Source organism: Dryobates pubescens, chromosome 31, assembly GCF_014839835.1.
Source record: "Dryobates pubescens isolate bDryPub1 chromosome 31, bDryPub1.pri, whole genome shotgun sequence".
Lineage (NCBI taxonomy): Eukaryota > Metazoa > Chordata > Aves > Piciformes > Picidae > Dryobates > Dryobates pubescens.
In genome coordinates this window covers 12,092,076-12,117,729 of record NC_071642.1, presented here as the reverse complement: position 1 = coordinate 12,117,729, position 25,654 = coordinate 12,092,076, and the positions used below count along the sequence as shown (strand labels likewise).

General features: G+C 44.7%; 1 protein-coding gene across 1 annotated transcript in view; it reads left to right on the top strand.

Moving 5' to 3' along the window:
- The window catches only part of EBF2 (EBF transcription factor 2), a 97,657-nt gene that overhangs the window by 416 nt on the left and 71,587 nt on the right, over positions 1–25,654 (top strand). The window contains exons 2-6 of the mRNA XM_009901601.2: positions 2,137–2,293; positions 3,303–3,366; positions 3,659–3,714; positions 4,043–4,116; positions 9,806–9,874. Of these exons, the coding sequence (XP_009899903.1) occupies positions 2,137–2,293; positions 3,303–3,366; positions 3,659–3,714; positions 4,043–4,116; positions 9,806–9,874 (420 nt within the window). The remainder of the gene's footprint in view (positions 1–2,136; positions 2,294–3,302; positions 3,367–3,658; positions 3,715–4,042; positions 4,117–9,805; positions 9,875–25,654) is intronic.

Below are 25,654 nucleotides of genomic sequence, written 5' to 3'. Positions count from 1 at the left end.
CAGAAGGGAGGTGTGTGGAGGGGCGGACAAGTTGTACCTAGGGTATAGGCTGCTCCTGCTCGTCTCTGGGGCAGGCTGCCGAGCAGGAGCAGACCAAGTCAGGATTCACTTCCCTGTAAATCGCTGCCCCGCTCCCTCCTCCCGGCCTATCTTGTTTACTGAATACAGCGCCCACACAGCTGCCGTGGGCACTGGTGAAATCCTGACCCGCGGGTCCAAGGCTGATGATCAGGACAGCACGAAGCTGGGCAAGAAGGGGAGTTCACGGAGCCTGCAGCCTCCTGCTCGCTTGCGGGTAGTATCTGCTTGAGCCTCTCGGGATCTCTGCTGAGCCGGAACGCCGGTCCGCACCCCGAGCTGGGGGCTTGGTTGATCGCTCTGGACTTGTTCGAGGGGGTCAGCTCCCACTCTGTGTCTTTACTTTCTCTTCCCAGACAAGTCGGCAGAGGACTGTTATTCCAGTCTTTTCCCATAAGGGGCAAGACGATTTAAAAGACTCCTTTTAAGTAAAATATTTTTCTCTTCACTCTCTGGATACTTTAAAAAAGAGGTAGTAAAGATAATAATAAATAAATAACTAGAAATGTTTTTAAAAGTAGCGTCGAGGAAGGCTAAATTTGTCCTGGAATTAAGTTTGGTTTTATTTAGTATAGAGACAAGGTGAAGGGCATCTAGCAGCAGATGGGACTTCAGATGCAACACAGAAATAGTCCATCCATGCCCAGCCTGAGCATGGTTTCCCGAGCGCTATGGGAGGAGTTATCAGAGTTTTACGAACGTCAATAGACGGTTTAATAAATACCAGGTGGGGGGGGAGATGTTTATTCCTGGAAAATTGAAAGTAAAAGGAACCAGCTTCTAAGAAACCTGCAATTTGTGGGAGCGATGCGGTCACATCACGCTAGTGGTGGCACCACTGTGTTTATTCAGAGATTTGTAAAACAAACCAAGAGATCCCAGTCCTTACATGGATGAGAAGCCCCAGAATATGGGAAGTTGTGGCACACGTGGTGGGTTTACACTGTGCCTCTTCGGCTGTGGTAAACTCGGGGAAACAGCTCTAGCTCTCCTAAAGAGTCAAATACTTTTGCCACTGCAGTGAAACTACTTAGGAGGCTGAAAAAGAAGGTATTCTGACTCCAAACTTGTCTGGCAGATAGACTTAATCTGTCTGTTGAGCAATAGAGAGGTGCCCATGTGCACCTATTCTCTGCAGTAGGTACAAACTGACATTAGGGAGAGGGAGCTGCAACGAGTGTCACTTTCCAAGGTAGCTGCAGTTAGGGATAGCGTGGGTAAGGAAAAGCATTTCCATCTCTCCAAGCCGAGGACTGTGTGGGAAACGTCGCTGAACTTTCTGCAGCCAGGGATAACATTTGTCTGAGGGATGATTAACTCAAGACTATTCCACCCCTCTATTTAAATCATAAACTGAAGACCCAGACATCGGTTCAAATAGATCAGTGACTAAAAAATACATGGACAAACTTGGCTGCTGAGGAGCCAGTTGTCCTCAGTTGTCTTGCCCAAAATGCAGGTGCCTCAAGCTGACAGGGAATGCTCTGAGCTCGCTCGTCTTCTCCTGCAGGAAAACTGAACGGTGCTGGGGTGTACAGAAAGCACTTCCAGACTCTCTGCAGGGTTAACTCTGCTTCACCCGCCGCATGTTGTCCCCCAGAATCAGTGTGACAGGCAAGAGAATAGGCAGAGGAGGGAGTGGGAGTGAAACGCTTCCTGCGTTTAGCAATAACGATTCCGGCGTTCGGGCTCTGTGCTCGTAGCACAGCGGCACACACAGCGGCGCCAGGCCGACCCCAGTGACAGCTTCAGGCGCTGCAGTGACAGCTTCCATCCCTGCAATGACAGCTTCCACCACGGTCATGGCCCCTTCCTTTCCGCGCCGGCTCCGCCACCGCTCCATCCCGTCCCGCGGCGGCCAGGAAGCGCCCAGGTTGGAGCGGGTGCTGGCGAGAAGTTATTTGTGACCTCTGTGACACCAACACCAGGAGGACAGGGGCTCCTCGGCTTTCTCTGTGCGTGCCCTGATTTTGCTGTTGTTGTTTTGCTGTTACTGCTGCACAACCTGGTAACGTCTTTGTCTCTTCCCCCACCCTATCCCGTCTGTTTCCTTCACAGCGGAGTAGCTTTGTCCAGAGCTCACTTTGAAAAGCAGCCACCCTCCAACTTGAGGAAATCCAATTTCTTTCACTTTGTTCTGGCTCTCTACGACAGACAGGGGCAGCCCGTGGAAATAGAGAGGACAGCTTTTGTGGACTTTGTAGAAAATGATAAAGTAAGGCTTGTTATCTTCCTTCCTCCTCTTTTCCTCTCCAAATTTGATCGTTTTCTTCTCCCCACGTTGAGCTAATAACTTTTAATACCTGTTGCCCCTAACAAAATACAACCAGCTCATGGTCCGCGGTTCAGGTGCTGCGCCAGAGCTGTTAACTTCCGTGCTGCCGCATTTGAAAAGGCTTGCAAACCTCTGCTGTACCGGGAACACAACGGGGAGTGCATGCATCCAGTAAAAATAACATTAAAAAAAACCCAAAGGGGACAAATGTGCATTTATTGTTTTTTAAATTTTATGTTTTGCTACCTATCAGATCTGCGAAGTTTTATTAGTTCCCCAACAGATGGGGAATCTGACCTGTAATCCCTCATAATATCTTTTGAGCACAATTATAGATTCGTCCTAAGACTCCAAAGTCAGTGGCAGGACTTGAAAAACATTTGCTTTTGGATTTGAAATCCATGTGTTAACCACTTCACAATGTTTTTACAATGGTTTTCTTAGTCACGGGCAAGATTTTTTTAGTTAAGAAGGAGGCTCATAAATAATTATCTTCTAGGAAATGACAATAAAAAAACCCACACAAGAATCATCCCTGTAACACAGCCTTCAGGAAATAAATATCAATAACGACTCAACACTATTGCAGAGTAATGAACACATTAAAAACAGAACCCAGGGAGCTTTCCCTCTATCAATCTGCTTTATATTAACTGACTCAAAATGTACAAATTCATCTCGGTGTATTGCCTTGGGAAAGTCGAGAGGATAATAGCAGATATGAAAGGAAAAGAACTCCTGAACTCCTGCAGGAAAAGATGTCAGCAGTGTTTTGTAGTTTGTCCTGGGTCATTCACAAGGTTAATATACCCCAATCAGTGGCTTCACCTCTCAGAATTTTAATGAACTGCGTCGCCATTTCCATCATGATTATCAGTTTTTGCATTTTAAATGTACCCAGTATAAGTTTTGGAATAATATATTTATTTATTTAAACTCTCTCTTTCAGGAGCAAGGCAATGAAAAGACGAACAACGGCACGCATTACAAACTGCAGCTGCTTTACAGCAATGGTGAGTGCCCTCTCCAGTCACCTTCTGCAGGCTCTGCAGCAGGGCAAGGCTGTGGGGGTGCTGTCACTGATTTCTAAACCCCAGAAATTCCTTCTCTTGATGCCCCTTCGTGTAGGTATGGGCTCTGAACTTTCCCTGGTGGGGATGGGCTTGGGAAACACTCCTGAGGCAAAATGAAACGGTCTTTCTGAGGATGTTTAATCTGGCACTGGATAGAACAAGATGGTTTTGTTCTGATGTTTGGGGAAGGTGCCTGTCACACATTATTGATCATGCTTCTCTCTCTCTCTAGGTGTCAGGACTGAACAGGATCTGTATGTGAGGCTCATCGATTCGGTCACCAAGCAGGTGAGCAGAGCTGATGTATGCCCTGCTTACCCTGTCCCAGCCACTGCTTTCCTTAGCACTGCTCTGCATCTCTCTATTTCTGGCTCATTTTTGTCTGTTTATCTGTATGTGCACCTTATTTTTCACAGCAGTTGAAAAGTGATGCTCTAAGTCTCTTTTTGCCTCATCTACAGATTGTAGTTTTTTAACAAGCTTTCTGTAGAAGCTGTTTTCCCTGCTTGTAAAGGCTTTGAGGGAAGGTATTTATTTGTGAGCCTTCGCCTCAGCTCTGATTATTGTGACAAATAAGGGACTCCTGACACTGCTGCTTTTGCCTTTATTTTTGTAGCCCATAACTTACGAAGGACAGAACAAAAACCCCGAAATGTGCCGAGTTTTGCTTACCCATGAAGTCATGTGCAGGTAAGAGGACTTTATAACAGCGTATCATTGCAATTTGTGTCCGTGGATGCTCAAAGGGCCTTTCCAGGGAAGTCCCAGGTAGGAAGAGTTTGATCTGGGGGCTGGTTGTTTTGTTGTGGAGTCAGATTCTTTATGTGGGAAGATTTCCTTTTTACTTGTGCAAAACATTTGATTTGGGCTCAATATAGATTTGAGGGGGGAAGAAAGGTGTGTGGGGGTTGTTTCCTCATTGCTTTTGTTTTGTGGTTGCCTTTCCCCCCCCCGATACCCCCCCCTCCATGAGATTTAACAGCCCCAGGTCCACAGTCTGAGCTGTGCTGTCTTGGTTTAAACTAGGCCTTTGTATGTCTTGTTTAAATCAAGACTTTTCATACCCTTATGTCTTGCAAAATTTGTGCTCACTGTTTGAGCAATTGAACTGGCAGATTTTAACCTGGAAATCAAAAGGCATTCTTCATGTAATCTTCTCTGGCAAAATATTTCAGTGTTCTGAATTAAATTATTATCCTTAATGTTAATTTTGCTTAGCTCTACCCCAAATGAAATCCCTCAAACCAAAACACCAATCCATCTTTTCTGTACTGTGTAAGCAAGATTTAGGTGACTTCCACCTTTTAATTTTATAACATTCACTACTTTTGGCATGTCAGGTTAGAAATTAGAGGGTCCAACGAGTTAAGGCTGTTTTAAATATCATTTGTATATGTCTGAAGTTACATCAACATCATGTATATACCTCATGCTTCCATGGTAACTTACTACTTTTCCTGTTCTTGTGTAATTAATTTTTTCCCCAATACATATAACAATGCAAACAGCCAATGTTCTTAGATTAAAATGTGTTGAATTGTGCATCAAATATACTTTCATAAAATGAAAGGCAAACCCAGGCTTGACCTTTATTAAACACAGTTTATGATTTATTATATTTGTGGGAAAGGGTTAAGCTGTTGGACTAAATGTTGCTTCTTTTAATGTTATAGTTTGCTACTTGATGTCTTTATTTTAAAGTAGCCTTCTAAATGGATATAGTGATAAGAGCAGCTTCTTGTCAGGAGAAAGGCTCCATTTCAGTACTCAGCAATTGTGACAGCTGTATTCCTTTTAAAGAATACTGGGAATCAGATGAATGCGAGTGCTGCTCTGCTGTGCTCTGCTCTGGCTCATGAGGAACACGAGCGGTGTTACTCCCAGCAGCACTCACCGTGTGCACAGTCACAGCCTCCACTGTGTGTGGGAAATGTTTCTGAGTTACCAGGACCTGTGGATGTAGTAGCAAAGTTTGAGGATAGATGTGTTACTTTCTGGCACATCTAGAACCTGGCTTTGCATTAAATATATCTGCTATGCATCCCGTTGGAAGTTTTCACTGTAATTAGGTGAATGTTAGAGAAGGAAAATCTGGCTCCTGGTTGTGATAACAAGATAGCAGTTCACTTACTTCATCTTGCTCTGCTCTTCCTGCCCAGGCTGCAGCTCTATTTCAGCAGTTAAAATATTTCAGTGGCCCACATGCACCTTCCCATCAAAATATACTTCTTTAAGATCAGATTAATTTGGCTTTTCCCTGCTTTTCTCTCCTTGCCTTTGTAGTGCCAAGGGCTCTGTTCAGCTATTGTATACCTGGGCTCTGCTGATGCCTACAGCAGTGTTCTGTGCTTGATTTAAGGTAGTGTTCTACAAATGCAAGCCGTAATTCCCATTATCCCAAACTCTCCTGCTTGATAGATTAGCTAAGGAAGCGTTACAACTTGGGGATGCCCTTTCCATGTAAAACACAGATTAGGGAAGGGACTCAAAAGTGCTCTGTAAGCTGATCAAGGCATTTGATTTGAAATGTTGTGTTTTCCTAAATCATCTCTGAAGAGGATGCTGTGCGCTCTGAAGAGGCATTACAGAGATCACTGTGAATAATGCCAAGGGAATGGATCCAGCTCTAGTTAAACTTGACATTTTATTTTATTTCTTTTAAGTACAATAATCAAATCTTCCTCATTGTGTGCTGCTTAAGTGGCAGCATCAATTTTTAAAGGCCCTAGTTTAGTTTGCATTAGTAACAGTAGATAAAAATTTAATGTGCTGTACCCACTCCGCTGTCCAAATTGATGCCTACTGCTTTTAAAAAGAAAGGGCTGCCTGTCTTTCTGCTTCTCCTCTCCCACTCCCTGCTAGCTGAAGGCAGGCTTTTTGGGGGGGTATTTTTCTGTACCTAATCACGCAGCAGATATTCCTGCTGCGTTTGAAACTCTGCAGCTCCCGCTCCGGCAGTGACAGATGCGTGCTTAGCAGGAAAGTTGTCTAAATATTGATAGGGCTGCAGCAATCTGTCACACCAATTGAAAGTTAAACTCTCAATAATTAGAGCTTTCAGTGAGAGGCTCTATTTATTTATTTGCAGAGCTGAACTTTATTATTTTTTTTAGTTTGGGTTCTTACGGCCTAATGGGAACTGATCCTGTTAGATGGATCATAGTCATAGAATCTTTTTGGTTGGAAAAGAGCTTTCAGATCATGGAGTCTTGTCTTATGTGCAGAGTCCTTCCCCTCAATGGTTTGAAATCAAGGTAAAGAGCCTCCTCTCTTTGAATAACTTTTCTTCCTCTTCTTCTTTTTCTTCCAATTATCGACTAAGAGGAAACTAGTTGTTATGCTGCTGCCAGCAGCCCCCTATGCCCTCAATGCTCAGAGGGTTAAAAGGTATTATAATTTGAACAGAAGTAGTCTCAGGGCCTACAGCTGGCTAATAACAGAGCTGCATTGAGTGCAGGCGAGCCCCACAGCTGTGACTTTCGCCACAAGGCTCAGGCTAGACGGGGGCTCTAATCAGCTGGGCCAGGCGGCCACTGGGGCTGTGTCTTTATCGGCCAGATGGTGTGAATTTAGACACTTTTGTTATGCAATTGCAGGGAGGAGTTGGGGAGAAGAAAACAAAACAAAGGCCACCATGCTGTGAGCTTATGTGAGTTTGAAATTAGAAACAGATTTTTTTTTTTTTTTGGTGAGGAGGGAAGTTGAGGGCTGAATTTTAAAAGCATTTTAGTCAAGTGTGAGTAGGGAAAGGATGTGAGTTTGCCTTTGACATGAGTCTTCTGGAGGTTCACTCTGTAGATTTGGTGGTGCCTGTCCTTGTCTTATGGCTTTATGTTTGCATTTAGTTTTTTTCAGGACAGTTCATGAGGTAAACCATGGAAATCATTTCCCAGCGTAGACCTTGTTAGAGGGGGAAGTATAATAAGGAAAGGCATAGAAAATAGAAGTCCTAGGCCTTGATATTTGTGTTTTAATCAAATAAGCATCTCTAAAGGCATCTTCCTAGCACAATTCTAGGAAAAATATAAATATTGGAGAATTCATCCCAATAAATTACTTTAAGAGAATATTGAATTTAAGAGAATTTAAGAATTTCAGAGAAGGGTTGATCCTGGCTCACCCTAGTCTGGGATTTTTGCCATTGACTTAAACTGGGACAAGTCACTTCTGCTACAGGCAGCACTTGTAAAACAAACCCAGCGGTAGTGCTTGGATGCTGCAGTGAAATACTTGGAAACAGGGATTTAAAGATTTGAGAGATACTTTTGCTAAAATGACAGGCTGAAACATCCTCAGTCTTGGACAGCAATCCAATTTATGGTGAATGGGTTGCTCAATGGAAGTGACTAACCACTTAGGCACTGCTTTCCCTAGTCAAGACTCAGCTAAAAGGGAATGTTCAAAGGCAGAAAAAAATGATCACTCTAACAAAACTCTGCTAGCCAAGTGTGATAAGAATGTTGATATGTTGATGTTTGTAAAATATTTGGAGACCTTCAGCTGGAAGCCACAGCTCTAGAAGGAAAATTTTGTAAATACTACAAGTATAGTTCCTGACTGTGATAATTGTGCAAACTGAAATCACAGAATCACAGAAACATCCAGGTTGGAAAAAACCCGCAGGATCACCAAGGCCAACCAATAACCCTGCTCTACAAGGTTCACCCCTAAAGCATAGCCCCAAGCACACATCCAAACTACCTTTAAACACATCCAGGGTTGGTGACTCCACCACCTCCCTGGGCAGATCATTCCGGTGCCTGACCACTCTTGCTGTGAAAAGTTTTTTTCCTAATGTCCAGTCTAAACCTCCCCAGTTGTAGCTTGAGGCTATTCTATCTTGTTCTATCACTAATTACCTGTGAGAAGAGACCAGCACCAGCCTCTCTACAACGTCCTTTCAGGTAATAAATAAACCAAGAAAGCTCATTTCAGAACCCAGCCACCTTGTACTCCAGTCTCACATAGCTCCTTCTAAAACACTTCCTATGCCAAGAAGTGGCCACCTCTCTTGGAAGGGTCTCAGAGCTGGGGAGATGTGGAGGTGCTGATGGTGTGTCCTGCTCGAGCATTATTTTTTAGGACCATCTGCATAAGTTGCACTACTAAAAGATACCTCATCTAGTGTTATTGCAGGGAGAGGAAATGCCTGCTGCTTCAGCTGGCTGTAGAAACCAAAACACTGCCAAAATACTGTAAAAACTGAGTTCCTTGTGTGTTGTTATAGCAGTGTGTAAACCAGCAAGGTGTTTACTCCTGGTTTTATTTCCACCTGCATTGTTGCGTTGGGCAGGCCCAACTTTTATTCTTCTGAGAGAAGGTTTTCAGGGTTTTTTTTTGGGTCTATTAATTTTTTTTCTGTAGAAAATATCTCCCATTTTGTCTTTCTAGTACAAGAATAAACAATCATTAAGCAGTGAAATGCATGAAAGATGCACTCAAACCAAAGTTTAAGTGGGCAGAGGAGGGAGTGGGATATTCTTAGCTGGTGTGAATTACCATAGCTGTGCTGGAGTCGATGGAGCTGTGACAATTTACAGCAGCTAGAGGGTCTGCCCCAGGGACATTTAAATATTTAGTGTATCCTTTTATTTTCAAAGGACCAGCATCAATGAATAAGTGCAGGTTGCAGGCAAAGGGAGTGTAGAAATATTGAAACAGTTAGAGCTGCTCTTCAAATAGATCTGCTGCTTGTAGCTCGTCTCGTTGGGCAAGTTCACTGTGCAAATGAGAAGCTCCTGGCACTGCTGTAACTTATGGAGAAGGAAACTGCATCTGAAATGGATTCTTTTTGGAAGGAGTTTTTTGGGGTTTGTGTGTGTGAGTTGTGTTGGTTTTGGTGGGTTTTTTTTTTCAATGCTTACTTTAGGTATTCGTAATGGAATATTAGGCATTTCAGGACAAAAAGCTCCTCTTTCCTATTCTGTGCTACTGTAGTGTTGAAGTTCCCTGTGGGTGTACGGAACACAGAGGTTCCTAGATACTTCATAATGAACAAATCAGTTACTGGAGGATCAATCACGAGGCTGCCGATCGTCAGTTCTGATGCCTCCTTTTGGTGGACTTGGAGCCATACCTGACCCCTGACACACTAGTAATGTCACTGTGGCAGCTGCCAGACAGCACCGCGGGCTAATGCGTGGCCGCATTCCTGTTCAGCTGGCGGCGGAGAGCCAAGTGCCAAACTCCAGCTAGAACCAGCCAGGCCCTGGGCACCCAGTTCCTTTCTTTTCCCTTGTGAAAGCCAAGCCAGGATTGTCTCAGTCACTCTTCTAGGCAAATCGTGATTCCTGAAGATTAGCAGACAAGACTTTTAGCTGTTGCTTTGCTGTCAGCTGTCCTAGACATTTTCTAACTTTGCTATTCTTTCTCTCTCTAGTCGCTGCTGTGAGAAGAAAAGTTGTGGCAACAGAAATGAGACTCCATCTGACCCCGTCATCATTGACAGGTAGGAAAAAATTCCTCTTTTTCCCACAAAAGCAATCCCAAATTGTTATTTGTGTTTTGGGGGTGGCTCATGGTCTTTCTGGATGGTTCTCTGTCAGTGGCTGCCACCTGGGGCTGCCTGTGTTTCTTGATTATTTAGTTGCCATCCCAGCAGTTGGTTTGCTTTGGTCCCTCTGGGCTTACCTTGATAAAATAGTCGATGTTTATTTTTTCACATTCAGTTCTCTCCAATTTTTATTGTGACCAAGTATTTCCTGTATGCATCTGGAATATTTTCCATCCACTAGGGATATGATCCAACTGGATTACTTAAACCTCCCTTTCACCTGTGTGTGTGCGTCTCGAAACTGTGAGTGAGATTTGGAGTTCAGCAGGGGTCATAAGGAGGTACTGAGCCAGGCAGAGCTGCCTTACCTGGCTCTAAGGGTAGCCACTAAATCAGCTTAGGCCACAGTAAAGAAATGATTACTAAGCTGTACTGCTGCCTGGAGGTTGAGGGGTTTAGTGATCTGTATGCTCCTGTCTGGACTGGACATAGTTAACAACTTAGGGTACCTCTAAGGCTGGCAAAGATGCCAGAGATACACACTGCTGTCTATGCTGCTGCAACTTCTTGGTTTATTGAGGACTTTTTTTTTCCCCCTGAGTGGCTCATATGTCAGCTCTGTCTGTGCCACAACTTCACCCTCTGACCACCCTGGAGATGCACCTTACAAAACTCATGAGACTGATGAAGCATTTATATCAGTTGAAGTAAAAACCTGCCATGCAGTGCTGCAGTGAACTAAGCACACACCAGATTAGCCAAGTTCAGGGACCAGTTGCTGCAGATGAACATGACTCCATCAGCAGTGCAGACTTCTCCCCTTTGCTTGTTCCTCTTCCTGCTTCCTTGCTTGGTGTGCTCCGAAAGACTGCGGCTAGATGCTGGTGTTCATGTTCCTGTTTGCTGCTGTGGGGAGGCTCAGCTCACTGGTGCTTGCCAAACCATGGAAACTTCTAACCCTGTTTATAAAGGAAGAAATAGTTCAGTGGGAAAAAAAATGTCAGCCATGTTGTTGTTGTTTTTTGTCTTCTGGAACAAATTCCAAATGTTCTTATGTTAAATAAAACATTTCTGCTGTGACCTCTGCTCTGGAGCCTAGATTTAGATCTAAGGACCTTGCAGTCTTTTTTCCCTCTTGGAAACCAGCACTTTTCTGTATGGCAGGGAGCTGCTGCTCTGCGCTTTACTGTGCACCCTCTCCCACCATCAGAGATCCGTAGGACACTTCAGAGCCTCTGGGTTCCTGCAGTGTTCTGAGTTGGAATTCCAGTGTGACTCAGAGCACGATCTGATCTCAGGATGCTGCCTCTGCTTTGCCAGCAGTGATACAGCTCAGAGGCTGCCATGCTGCTACAGCAGGAACAGATCTGACTCTACTAAAGCACAGGACTGAAAGGACCACCTGAACAACTCATTGTGGTTGTACTCTGTGGAGGCTCTGGAGTCCTCTTCTGTTTGTGAGCTGACGGAATGAGGCCATTTAGCTCAGGTGCTTTAAGAATCCTGGGTTCAATTTCTCCTGCTGTTAACCTAAAGTCTTCCTAACTGTGCTGTAAGAATCTGTCGTGCTTTGTTAGATCTTATCTACTTATTTATCTACCTTTTATCTACTTCTTTCTTGCAGTTGTTACTGGGGCAGTGATGGATGGGACTGGAGTGAGCTGCTGGGCTGTGTGAAGTGCTGCCGTGGGTCGAGACAAGCAGTAACCAGTGGGTGGAGGCATGGGGCCAGGTCTGCAGCTGGGCCAGCAGGGCTGCCTGGGCTTCACCAGCTGAGCTTGGCACGCTGGTTTCAGGAGATGGTGAGCTGCAGCACTGGCAGCTGGCCCAGGCTGTGAGCATTTAGGCTTTCATTATTATTTTTAAGGAAAAGCTCCAAAGCATGGGCACAGCTGGCAGGATTGCTGGCATCTCTGTGAGGAAGAAGAGGAGGCTGGGTTCCATCCCTGTGCCATGGGGTCTATCCCATCAGGGCAAAAATGGGGTGGTATGGCCAGAGGGTGTCCTCACTGCTGGCACTGGAGCTCTGGATGCTGCACAGATGAGCAGAGCAGTGAGGCCTTCTTGGCTGGCACCTTTCACAAGCACTAAAAGTCACTTTAGGGAGGACAGCTGTGGCCAGGCTTAAACATTCTGACTGCCCCTGTAGCATCCATGCTGTGTGCTAAAGTGCTGTGTGTGCGATGTCCACAGCAATAGGCTTATGCTTTATGTTTTCTTGTGTTGCTCACTCTCCTCCTCTCAGTTCCCTTTCCCTAAAAAAGGCAAGAGGGCACAGAGATTATCTTTCATTTTGAAGGATCTGGCTTTCAATAAGTTCAGACTGCTGGCTGTCCTGGGTTGTTTCGGGTTCAGGTTAGCTTTGTTTTACACTTCTCTTAATCTCAGCCATCAAAAAGGTTTTAATCCCTTCCAACTCCCTTTCAGGCTGATCCAAAAAAAAAAAACCACTGGGTAACACAAGGATATTTCACAATGCTTAGAGGTGGAACAGCATGAATGGAGAGGTCTGTACCAAATTCCCACCAGCACTAAGTTGCCCTGTCACTTTAAACAAGCCCCTTGACTCCATGCCTCAGTTTCCCCCTTGTTAGAAAGTATTAGCACTTGCCTGGCTGTGGGAAGTGGATTCAACTCCTTGAACAGGAGTGTTTGAGTTTATTTTTCATGTTTCTACTGCAAGGAGGATTTCCTCTAAATGTCAGAGCTGAATTGCTCTTGTTCTGCTCTGTTTTCCATGCTCCTTGTAAGCCTGCCAGGGTAGAATGAACGTCATGAATCGGCTGCTGCTTTGGGGTGAAGCTGGGAGCCACAGACTGATGCAGCCCTCAGCTCCCCACATGCTCCAATCCCCCCTTCCAAGCCTCCAAACCCCACAATGATCTCTTCTCTTGTCCTAGGGAGTCAAAGTCCTTTGTTCACTGCTAAACCCTGCTCTCCTGCAAAGAGCTGCTGTTGTGCCATCTGTCTCTTTATGAATTTTTTAGTAGACTGGATGTTTGTGGGGAGTCAGTAACTCAAAGTGCACTTCCCAGCCATTTGACAAGTGGTTCTTCTGGTGCTTAATTTGTTTGTTTCTCTCTCCCCCCCCTTCCCCCCCCCTTTTTTAGGCAGAAAGGAAATTTCTTTACTAGTTTGCTGTCCAAAGTATCTTGAAATCTTTGATGTGTACAATCAATTCAAGCTTGTAAATGGAGTGAACTGCAGGCTAGCTTGTGTCACTTCATCTTTTTCTTTTAATGTCAACAGCCAGCAGATTTCCCAGCAAGTGGCGAGTCAAGAGAAGCTTAAAGTCTTCCCTGAGCTTGCTAGAAAAGTGAAGAACGGACTCATAGTTGAGTTTGAACTATGGAAGTCCTGGCTTCTGCTCCTTTCTATTGCAGACTCCCCTTATTGTTCCAGCCATTCCCCTAGTCTCTCTTTAATAGTAACCCAAGTGTAAGTGCCTGCTTTTCTACCTTTCACTGATGACACAAAGACAAGCGCTGAAACTGATGTGTGGAAATCCTGTGGCGGTGTGGAAAGCTGTGGCCGTTAGGGCAGAGATTGTCTCGGAGCGATTTAAAAAGTTGTTCTCCTGCATTGTTCTTTGCTGCTGCCTGGGCTGAAGGTGTTACTGCTTCTGAAACATGAAGGAGTTTAAATCACCGCAGATTCCATGGCCAGATTTACTAGAAAGCTGATAGAACCGAACTCATTGCCAGCAGCTCCTTGTCTGAGCATGCTCCTGGTCATGTGCTGTCACTGTGTGACTCTGCAGCCGTTCTGGCTGGAGCCCTGACAGTGGAGTTGCAGCTTTCAAGGGTGTGTTTGAGGGGAGAAATCTAATGGGTGAGAGCCTTGACCAACGCTGAACTGTGAGGGGAGCATGGTTAAACCTGAGCAAGGACATATTATATAATTTAAAGAAATAAACCTTGACATTTGCTACTGCTGCCTGGAAGCCTTAAGAAAATAGGTCCAGACCCAAAGGATTTTAGCAATTTTGCATAAATCAGATAAGCTTCCATGATGCTTTAGTGAAGCTTGGGCAGCAAGCATGGGTGGATTCCAGTCTTGTTGGGTTAGTTGTGCTTTAGCTGAGATAAAAACTTGGATGGTGGTGACTGACTGAATCCTGACTGAGCAATGCAAGGTTCTGAGCAAAGTGCAAACAGAGTGTGGAAAAATCTGTGTCCCTTTTCAACGGAAACTTTTCTTTGCAATAAGGAGAATCTGGTCCATTTCATGTTGTATTGTCAAGAACATCAAGAGAGGAGGTTAGCTGGCTGATCCCCATGCACTAGCACCTCTGGGAATAGAAACTGAGGATAAATTCACTGTGCAAACAGCACAGAAGAAATTGTGAGTGTGTGGAGCAGCACTGTGTGACATGGGATCTCTACAACACCCCTGTGTGAAAAAGGGTCTGTGTTTGCCTGCACCCATCATGCAAATTCATCCTCCCAAAAGCATCCTCTGTGTATTTATGGCCTAAAATACTCTTCCATGTCACTTCTGCACTCTTCAGCCTCTGTCTAGACTTGGTTTTATGGACTTGTCACTTCATCTGCCCTAACCTTCTTTGTTACTGCCTCTAGCTTTCCTTTTTAACCTTTTGTTTTTGTCCATCCCTTCCTTGTGTCTTTCTTTCACCATCTGTTTCTGATGGGATCTCAGAATTTTCTACCCTGTAATCATCCCAGGACTCCAGCCTCTCTGAAGCAAGTGCTTCACATCTGAAGAAGGCCTCCCAATTGATGTGTAGTGTTTCCTGCTTTCAGATAGGAGATGAAATAATTTGTCCTGCTCAGAACATCACCCAGAGTCCTTGTGAAATGAAGGCAAGGCTGAGATCAAACATACAGGATGGAAGTCTGACACTTGCCTAAGCTGTCTGGAGATGGGCTCATGTTTTAAAGTTCTTGCCCAAGATCATGCAGGAGACAGTTTGTGAGAGTGCTGAGTGGAATCCAAGTCTGATGTGTGCCAGGCTGGATCACGTCAGCAGGTCCTGGAGCAGCATTTCCTCTCCTCAAGTGTACTTCATCTGTTTCCATCTTTCTGATTGGATCTCTATCATGCTGCTGTCACCCACCTCATCTTTCTTTTTACTCCTTCTTGTTCTTTCCTTCCTTACCCTCTCCATCTCCTCTTCTCTGCTGGTTCTCTTCACAAATAAGTGCTTATTTCTCCATGGGCATTCCATTTATAACTCCATGCTTGCTGGCTTTTCCTTCAAGTGGAGTCCATTGAGCTTGTAAATTGTACTGGATCAGTGAGCCCATAATGAGGCTTCTAAGTCCAAACAGTGCAAGTCTGCTGGGATTTTATTGTTCATAAAGCTTCTTCCCGGGGGAGTGATAGAGCCATTAGGTGTGTGCTGTGTTTAATACTTGGTCATGACAGGAAGCAATAATTTTCTATCTTTTACTGTGGCTCCTGAGTTGTTTTTAAGCAGTCAGCTTATTTGAGTTTCAGTGACTGTGAGCCCATTAGGCAAAATGAGTTGCTCTTTCCTACTGGGTTTGTATCTTGCCTAAAACGGCTATTTCAGGAAAACAAACTAGACTAAAGTGGCAACTGATTTGCCCTGTGGTGGCTTGAATTGCTTGCCCCTCTCACGAACTCCCCAGTGCTGTCACACCTGACAGGAGATGGCACAAAGCTGATGTCACCAGACCATGGCATTTCTCGTGCTGAGGGAATTTTAAGAGCCCTTTTCCCTCTGCTCAGTTTTTGGCATGAAGGTAGAAAATTCCGCTTCCTGGTTTTTTTCATGCCTTTAAAGAAAAAAAGAAAAAGTGGAGATTCACTGGAAATGTGAATCTCAAGCAAAGTAAAATGATATCATGAACTATCACAAATGCTTTCAGGATTCAGGCTTTGTAGCCTGTTAGGAAGATGCTCCTCTGCCTCTCTGTCATATTGCTGATGCTTCCCTCACAGAACTTGTCACCTCTCTCTGCAGGATGTGCCAGCAGCTCTGCATGCTCCACACACGTTCCATTGTTGCTGCTGGCTGCTCCACCAAGCTGATTATTGTAGGTGTTCTCTTGCTCTGTTCCTGTGCTCCAGGGGAAAAGTTTTCCACTAAACATTTTCCCGCTGGGTCCTTGCCTTGATCTTTGCAGCTCAGTGCAAGAGGCTGGTGTCAGAAAGGGAAGAAATAATTGCCTTGCTGTGGTGGCTCTGTCCCCAGGAGCTGTGTGGCAGCGTGGCTGCACGAGGTGCCTGTGCCTCAGCCAGACACACGCAGGATCTTCTGCAGAGTGCCAGACCTTGGAGCAAGATCATCCAGAGCTGGAAAAGAGGTGGCACACGGAGGGTAATTACAGAGGCGTTTACAGCAGCTGAAAGCCAGTATGCAGTGAGCAGATGAAATTAGCTGATGGCATAAAGAAATTAGACCTGAAGCTGAGAGTGCTGGTGCCAATACAAATTGGATTTAATTATTTTTGAAGAGCTGGGGCTAGATTTTCTTATGCAACGCTGATAAAAAGCTATTTCAGCAAATGGGTCCCGATTCAGCAAAGCAATTAGCACTTGATATTGTTTAGCATCAACATCAAGAAGCCTGTGCATAAATATTTTGTTAAAAATAAGTCCTGAAAAGAAAAATGAAACCACTCAGATTCCCATGTGGGCTTTTGGCTTGTTCCACATCTGCAAACTTTGTATATGGAAGTGCAGTTGTTGAAATTGAGTCTTGGGACTCTCAAGTTCACAGGAATCTAAAGCAAAAGGGGCTGCTTTGGAGGATGAGTAGAGATGAAGATGCCTCCTCCAGACAGGCCACTTATTTTGGGGATCTGCCTGAAGTTTTTCTTCTTTCAATGATCCTTCTGTTTATAGCTACTAGAAGCTGCACTGGGTCTTCAGATTGTGAGTATGAGTGAAATCTTGGATAAGTGATGTGTTCCCTCCTTAAGAAACGTGGGTGCTCAGGACCTTGAGGAAAAATAATGACAACTTTCAGGGTTGAATCTGTGCTGCTATAAATCATCCTACTTGATGTTAACAAAATACCTGGCTAGTCAAAATTCCTCTGCTAAAGAGAGGAGAAAAAGTATACAGTGTTGTGTCAGTGTCACTTGTTGACACAGAGCCTCGAAAAAGTCTCCTCTGGGACATTTTGGTGTTTTGGCTTTTTTTTTCCTTCCCTTTATCTCAAGCATTTCCCAGCATTCCTGCAGGCACATCTGGTTCTCTCATTTTCTAGCTTTACTTGGTGCTTTCAGAAAGGATCCTTGTCAGTTCCTCTCTGTTTAGCCAAACAACACAACAGGACAGTGGCCCAGACTGATAACTTGCCTAAAATATAGTTGCTCTTCAGAAGCAGTGACCTTAACCCTTCCTGGTGAGGAGCAGTGCAGGCTGGCTGTGGACACACCAGTTCTGCAGAGACGATGAACCAGCGGCACAGCCATGGCCATGCCCCTGTGCAATGCCTGCAGGATTTCATAGGCTGCCAAGGTTTTGCTCAGCTTAGCCCTACACATGTTGAGTGTCTCTGTCATCGCCTTCTCCTCCCTGCCCTCCCCAGGTACAGCATTTTAGGTACACCTTGCACATCTTTACTGGTCCTGGACAGCAAGGTTAAAGCTGAAGTCACTGATGAGACATCTTGATTGGAGTTGCAGCTCTTCCCCTTCCTTAACACACAGATCTCTCTGCAGCTGCTTCTCGCCCACAGGAGGCTTAGGTTGGTCACTGGAAGAAGCTTCTTTGCTGGAAGGGCTCTCAAGGACTGGCACAGGTTGCCCAGGGTGGTGGCTCAGTCCCCATCCCCGGAGGTGTTTCAAAGCCCTAGAGTTGTTGTGTTGAGAGACATGTCTTAGCCCCAGCCTTGCCAGTGTCAGAGAATGGTTGGGCTGGATGAGCTTAAAGGGCTTTCCAACCCTTCTGTGATAACTTTTCTCCTAAATGGCAAAACATTTCAGTAGGTTCTGTCACTTATCAAAACTGCCTTTTAAAAGAAAGAGATGTTCTTTATAAACCCTTGTTCTACTCACAGCATGCTCTTGCCAGATTATATTTTTTCACCAAGAAAAAGTAGTCTCAGATTAAAAATTGCAGATAACTGAAGCTGGATTAAATCCTTTACGAAAATTTGTTCTACTCTTATGCCCCAACTAATTACTGCTAATGATAGGGTCTCTTATTTCGAGACTGCTGGTTCTAATTGATGTTATTTGATCTAATCTATTTGCTGGCCATTCAGTGGCAGCTGAAACACGAGATGGCTTTCTGAGGGCCTGAGTGAAAAATCATTTACTGCCGTGGCAGTATCGCTGAGGCACTGGCTGTGACTGAAAATCCTGCTCAGTTCTGTGCAGACACAAACTCTGGCTTTTAGTCCATTTTTGTCTGTACTCATGTCCCAAAATCTTGTGGCAGCAGCCTTGTTGCTGTGCTTCCAAGGTTGGAAGAGCACCAGGCTGTATAGCTGTGTGGCTTTCTGCTCCAGGACTTGTAGCTGTGTTACCGCAGTGATCCCTGCGGATGCTTCCTGCATGTTATCCTCCTGGACACCCACCGGTAACAAACCCTCAAAACTCCTCCCTTAGCCCACTGAAAATTTCCTGTGCTGTGTGCTGCCGTCTCTTTCCTAAGCCATGTTTTCTCCTGGAGTTCACCATTGTTTTGTCAGCCCACCCATCACAAAGCAGAGGTCACATCAACATGACCTTTTGCTGGTACAAGGAGGCTGCTAAATAATTCACGTGGCCAACTTGATTTCGGGGTCCACATTTGTTTTTTCCACTCTCCTAATCAAGATGCTCATTTAATTCTATTCCAGCACCTGTTCAGCAATTAACACCCTACAATTTGCATCTTACCCTGACATTTGCTATCTTTCCAATTAGTTTTTATATCAGTATAATTAGGTAGGGTTATTACAGTGCATCAAGCAGGGTCGAGGATATTCCCAAGCCTTTAAGCTCTTTCCCAGATTTGTTTAGGGAAGCCACGGAGGGTAAACGGTTGATTAGGATCACTGTTTTTCTTCTTCATTCAGATCAGGAGAAAACTGTTTCCCCATGTGGCTCATGAAAGATCAGGGAAATATGTCAGTCTGCAAGAACTAATATTGTGTAGTTCATGACTTTTGGGGTGCATTTACAGGGGATTATTAGGAAGGGTCAGGCTGTGTGGCCACTTGCAGTGGCGTTCACCAGGGGACATTATGCTCTTGCTTTGTATTGCACCCAGTAAACTGCAACAATGCTTTTAATGTTTGAAATCAATTTTTGGAGTTATCCTGTGGGTAGGGGGAGCAAGTCCCAGTTAGAGGGCAACCCAACCATACTGAACACTTAAGCTTAATTGGTAAAGACTATGGGAGTGAAGTGGCTTCTCTGAACACCTCTCAATTTGAATTCCACAGAGGGAGGGTCTTGCTGTTCACCTGTGACTAGTCTGGGTTGTAGGCTCTTGGTGTTAAAAATTGTCAACCAAGGCATATTGGGTGTGGCCCTTCCTTCTCCTCCTGCATTGCCAGTAGTAGAAGAGATAGCTCCTTGCTGTTACTGTTGGGTTTTGTTTTGTTTTCCTTTCCTTTCAATCCCCCTGCCCTCATCCCCTATACAGGGCTGACATAAGGGAGGCTGAGATGTATGCAGGGAGGTGGGACACAAGGAGATGAGATCTATTGTATGGATCAGAGAGAAGTTTCTTTTCTGCTCTCACACCACCCAGCTTGGTACTTCTTTCTTACATGTGGTTTGAAATTATCTCACTCCAGCCCCCAGATTCCCCTGTATCTCTCTGGAGTCTGTAGGTGCATACAAAGCCTACATTATCAGGAGGCAATATTGCCCTTGGCGAAATTGCAGCAAAGGGAAGTGTGTGACGGTAGGAAAATCACACCTTGCCTGGCAAAGAGGTGGATCAAAAACCAGCCCCAAATCCCCCACTTCATGTCTGGTGCATTGCTCCTGGACCTGGTTGTTATTCTGAGTCTTTCTGCAATATACCTTAATGATGCTCTCTAGACCTTGGTGGGGAGGGATACAGGGGGCCCAAAGGAGGAATCAGCCCACTCTAATTCCCCAGTCTGGAGAAGCTGGAGAGAGGCAGAGTTTTCATGTGCTGAGCTGGCACAGCCATAGCCACAAGCTGTTCTCATGTTTGAGTGTACAGCAGGGTTACCCCTGCTCAAATGAATAATCTAATTGTAATGAGCTTCACCTCTCCCCACTGTGTCTTTGTTTTTAATCACTGACAGCTTTACATGGGGAACTGAGCAGGCTTAGGAAAACAGTGTGGAAAACTGTGAAATTGGGGCAACAAGGAAGAAGTAGAATGGGAAAGGAGGGTGGAGATGGATAAGAAACATAGGGACATGAGGCTGGTTAAATGGAATGATCAGATACAGAATGAGAAAACATAAGCATCAATCAGGCAAGTTTTGAACATCAAATCTCATTGCTGTGGGCAGGATCTCTGTCTTAGTCATCCTCTCTAACTAATTTTTAAAGTGTTAGCCCTGCTGCTTTTCATGATATCAAATCCATGGGAATGAATTTTCACGACCAATTGGTAAGAAATTAAATTCCCAAGATCTAAGAAGGTTTCAACAGGGCTGCGACACCCCCTCCCCGCCCCCGCGCGCCCAGGTTTAAAGGCAAAGCAGAAGATGGAGATGCTGCAATCTGCTCCCTCTGCTGGTGAAGGCATCGGCCCTGGCTAACTGTCTTGGTTTGTTCCCTGTCTGTCAGAGCAGAGCCTGGTCCGAAAATTGAGCAGCACACACTGGATCAGGCTGTACTAGCAGATAAAAACATGAGAGTGTACTGAAAGAAATAAGGCTACAAAGGAGGGGAGCAGGAAAGAAAAGGAGTCTTGTGAGGGTTGAAACTGAACTTGGGAACAAGTCAACTGGATGAAGAGATCTGCCCAGCAGACTTTACTGCCTTGTGCTGTGAGCAGACAAAGCCAACACTCACCTGTGGTGTGTCTTTCAGGCTCTTGTCTTGGCCAGCAACCTGGTTCTTCAACTGAGCTCTCTTGATGAGCGTAAATGAGGTTCTACGCAGCCATGGCTGGGAATGTGCTGAGAGGAATGGGAGAGAAGGGTTTGTATAAACCCTGGGAAAAAGGAGAAGAATTTGTATGGAGATTTCCTATCCCATTTTTCAAACTCATAGCCTTCAGCTGGACTCTCACCTGAGCTAAACCCTGAGCAGTGTGAAGCTTTGCCCCTGATGTTCACCTCTGTATCTCCTGAGGAAATCTGGAGTCTTGTGTGCTTGGTAGGTGGGTAGAAGAGAGAGTAAACAAACAGTTCAGTTTAAAATGGTAACCATATCCTGTATTGTGTAGATCATGTCATTATCTGATCACCTTGTCTGCACTGAAATCTTACACTTCATCTTTCCCTGTAATAGATTTCACCCTGGAATGCAAATGCACTCTGGCATTGCTGAACAGTCTGGTTTGCATTGCTTCTGGGTGCTCTAGGCCAGGAAGAGAGGTTCTTAATGTGCCCCAGAAATCACTCAGAGTGCTGAGAGGTGAGCAGCTTCTCATTGCACGGCAAGCAGATCATCTCCAGCTGCTCCTGGTGACATCAGGAAGGGTTGGGATTTGTATGTGTGTGACACCACTGTGAAGGGCTGGATCTTACTGGTGCTGGGTGTGGATTGTTTCTGAACCAGCAAATGAGAGCTTTGGGGCTGGTCTGCCTATGGACCAAGGTCTTAAAAATGTGAACTTTAGCTGCCCTGTCATTATTCAGGCTGAGATGTTCTGTGTGGCCTATGAGTTTAGAATGGAAATTATAAACCAACTCTAATGTCTGGCATGGATGAAATAGCTCAGAGGCAGCAGCTGATGTTACAGAACTTGCTGGCTCTTAAGGACTTTTGAAAATGAAGCCATTTCTAGCCTGGCGCTTTTGAATCCAAGAATTCTGCTCTAAATCATCTTACCTCATAACACGAGTGACCTCTTTTCAGGAGAAAGAATGAAGTCAGTCTGAGGAATCTTTTACCAGTGTCCAAAGAGAAAATGTACCCTGTAGTGTTCAGAATGCACTTGTGGTGGCTTTGTCTTTGAATCTGAGCTGTGGGGCTGTTTTGTGAATGAATCAGACTTTTCAAAGTTAGGTCTTTTCCATCTCTATTAGGTCACCCAGTGCCCACCCTAGTGTGGCCTGCTCAGGCATCTCTAGCTGTTTTGTTGATACCTCTCCCTTCTGTAACTTGGTGCTTTGCTTCCCTGAAGGCAGGTGTCCAACACTAGAGGGAGGTGGATTTGCTAGCAGAGGGATGTGCCAGCTCCTCAGTCTGCTGTCTATAGTAAGTGGGGAGGAAAGATGTTAGGAAGAAGTTCTTCACAGAAAGAGTGATTGGCCATTGGAGTGTGCTGCCCAAGGAGGTGGTGGAGTCACCATCTTGGAGGTGTTTAGGAAAAGACTGGATGGGGCACTTGGTGCCATGGTTTAGTTGATTAGTTGGTGTTGGATGATATGTTGGACTCATTGATCTCAAAGGTATTTTCCAACCTGGTTAATTCTATTCTATTCTATTCTATTCTATTCTATTCTATTCTATTCTATTCTATTCTATTCTATTCTATTCTATTCTATTCTATTCTATTCTATTCTATTCTATTTCTATGTGAATGAATAATAATATTAATGATGTTTGCTAAGTCTCTCATCTAGTGCACTAGGCAGTGTAATTGCTGCAGTGCTTTGTGTGAAAGCCAGCAGGCTGATGGAGAAATAGAAACAGAATTGTTCCCCTCCCTTCTTCCCAAACAAGAAGACAGCCACTAGTAAGGGCTCTTTGTTTCCTAAAAAGAGGAGCATGATGTGTGAGCAGGCAAGATGTGTGTGTCCAGTCAGTGCTAGCTCTGCTGCCAGCTATCCAAGTTCCACTAGTTTGGTGGGGGAAGGATCTCTCAGAGCTTTTAGAGTTGTGTTAATACAATATTGGTGTGTGGGAAAACCTGCAGGGATCAGTCTGACTTGATTTAACAATGAATGATTAGACTGAAATGATGTGAAACTCTGCAAAGCCTTTTAAATATTTAAAAGCAAAGTTTGGAGAAAATGAAAATAATAATAAAAACAAAACAGCAACAACAGCAACAGCAGCAACAGCAGCAACAGCAACAACAACAATATTAACAATATTAACAATATTAACAATATTAACAATAACAATAACAATAACAATAACAATAACAATAACAATAATAATAATAATAACAACACTTTAATTTTAAAAGCTAAGCCCAAGTTTAAAAGAAGGCAGAAATCCTTCAGGTTGGGTAATATAAGCAGGGTGTGTGACTTCTCCAGTTGTCCTCCTTTAAATCCTTTTGGGATGCATTCAGGGACTGCAAGCTGTCAGGTACAAAAAGAACTGGCTGCTGTTTGGAAATAAATTAATTTGTAAGATGAAAGGTCATGCAAAATATTTGGGAATTTTGGAAGCACTGCAGCTGAACTTGGTTGGCACCAGGAGCAGTTACACAGCTGTATAATTTTTAGGGGGGCATGGAGAGGGACTGGGATGGGAAAGGGGAACCCGGTGAGTGTTTTGCTGCCGGCAGCAGGTGACCAAATTGATTAGTTGCTACCGTGTTTTGTTCAGGGAGGGGTCAGGGAAGAAAATACAGGTGGGGAGGGGACCAGGCTCTGCATGGTCGCATTTTAACACCTCCTCTGCTAAGCAGGAGGCCAGCTTGGGGTGCTAAATTCCTGTCTGTGGCCGTCTGTGAAATAAATCCGTGTGTCGTGCAGTCCCAAGCTGTCAGCAATGGTTTGCAGTGATGGACTCTGAAAGAGGTTTCCTCCGGGCTGGTGGCGTGGCCGGCAGCCGCTAGGGAGCTGTCGTTAGCTCCGATTTCGGAGCCAGCTCATTAGAGCAATGACGGCAGGCACCGCTGCCTTCTGCAAGGGTTTGTCAGCTCCTGCCTGTTTACAGCGCTCTGGCTAGACAACAACATTGCATCTCCCTCTACCTGCAGCAGAAGACATTGAATACAATGCCAAGTTAGTTGAAGAACAGGGTGGTGGTAGTTGCTCCTTACCGAGCAGAAAATATGGTTTCTCTTGTTCTCCCTCTGTCTCCCTCTTTGGTCTTGCCTAGACCCTAAGGGCAGGGGGGCTTGTATCCAATGATGTGGATGAGACTCCTGGAACGCTGTAGAACTGACCCCAGGAATCATTCATACCATGCACCTATCACCGTAGCTCCTCAGTTTTGTGTCCTCCTTTGCTCTTCCACAAGGGACATCTTGGCTAACTGGCAAAGATGTGACTAACCTGCACTGCACTGGAGGCACCAGTGGTGAGCTGGCACTTTGAGCTCATTCCCTACAGCAGCAGTCAAATGAACAAGTACAACTCTCAGATATCTGGCAAAAAAGCATTGGCAAACTGAGTATTAATTAAACAGCTGATAAAGTTTCATTTGGTTCATTTCCCTGCAATAAACCACTAATTATATCAAAATGAGAACATTTCTGAGCATTGCAGCAGAATGGGATTGAAATGGCAGTGGCTGTGCCAAGGCCGATGCCACCCAGTCCTCCCACAGGCTGCTGTGCTGAGCAGAAGAGGGGCACAGTGTGCTCAGAGCCAAGGTGTGGAATCTGGTGACAGAAAGAGGAGATGGTGTTTGGTTGCTCAGCCTTTTATTTTCAGTAAAAAGCATCTCTGTCCTTGGGCTGCTGGAAGGAAACTTCCTCTCAAACAGATGACAGCGGTGGAAGGTGGTTGGTGCTTGAGGTTTGCAACTATTAATTTTTAGACTTCGTACACAAAGTTTTCCTCTCTTAACAAGAAACTCTTGAAACTTGGAAATGTATTTGCAGTTGTTGGAAAGAAAAAACAACAACAATATTTTTTCCTAGAAGAAGAGGAACAGTTGCACTGCAATGCTGCTGGAGGTCAAAACATCTCCTGGAAGGATCATAAGTAGCGAGGGAGATCACTGTGTGACAGTGGTTCAGAAGCTTTTGGGTAGAGAATTTGAAAAGGGTTTGGGGATCCAGAGACCAAAAAAAAGATAAAATTGCAGGGCATGAGTAGGATTGACTAGCACTGATTTGCCAATGAATGTAATTAGTATCTTTTGTAGTATTAACAATTCTATTCAGTTAATGCTTTCATTACCAGCTTACCATTTTGATGACGGTGTGCTAATTCCAGGGTATCTTTCTTAATTAAGAACCACCTTCTTTACAACTTTTTAATTGAGTTAATGGATTTTGCTTTCCAAAGTGTAACCAGTCAGACTCACAGTGCCAAAATTAATCCATGATATGGACTTTGATCTGGGTGTTTGGAATGTGATCCTGGATGCTGAGGTTGACAAGGCAAGGTCAATCATCTCATCTTGAGAGGGTTACATAATTCTTTGTGATAGGAAGTTTGGGCTCTTCACAGCTGTGTTACAATTTGTGCTGCTTTTCTAGACTGCCAATCTCTTCATCTGGACAGAGAATGTTTGTAGCCCAGGGACTGAAACAGGCCAACAAAGCAAGTGCCTGTATGTTTACGAGGAAAATCTACTTCCTAACAGCAATTAGCCTGCTTGTGTGCTCCACTTACCTGTTCTGCATTGTCAGCAGAAAGCTCTCATTCTTTTTCTAGCTTTTAGTTTATGCAGATGCTTACCAGCCTCCAAGTTTGGGGTCTTGCTGCCTTTGCTGCTGCTGTTCTATACAGACCACTGCTTCTTCTCAAAGACTTCTCTGAGCACAGGCCTGCAGGCAGGAGCACGAACCAGCGTC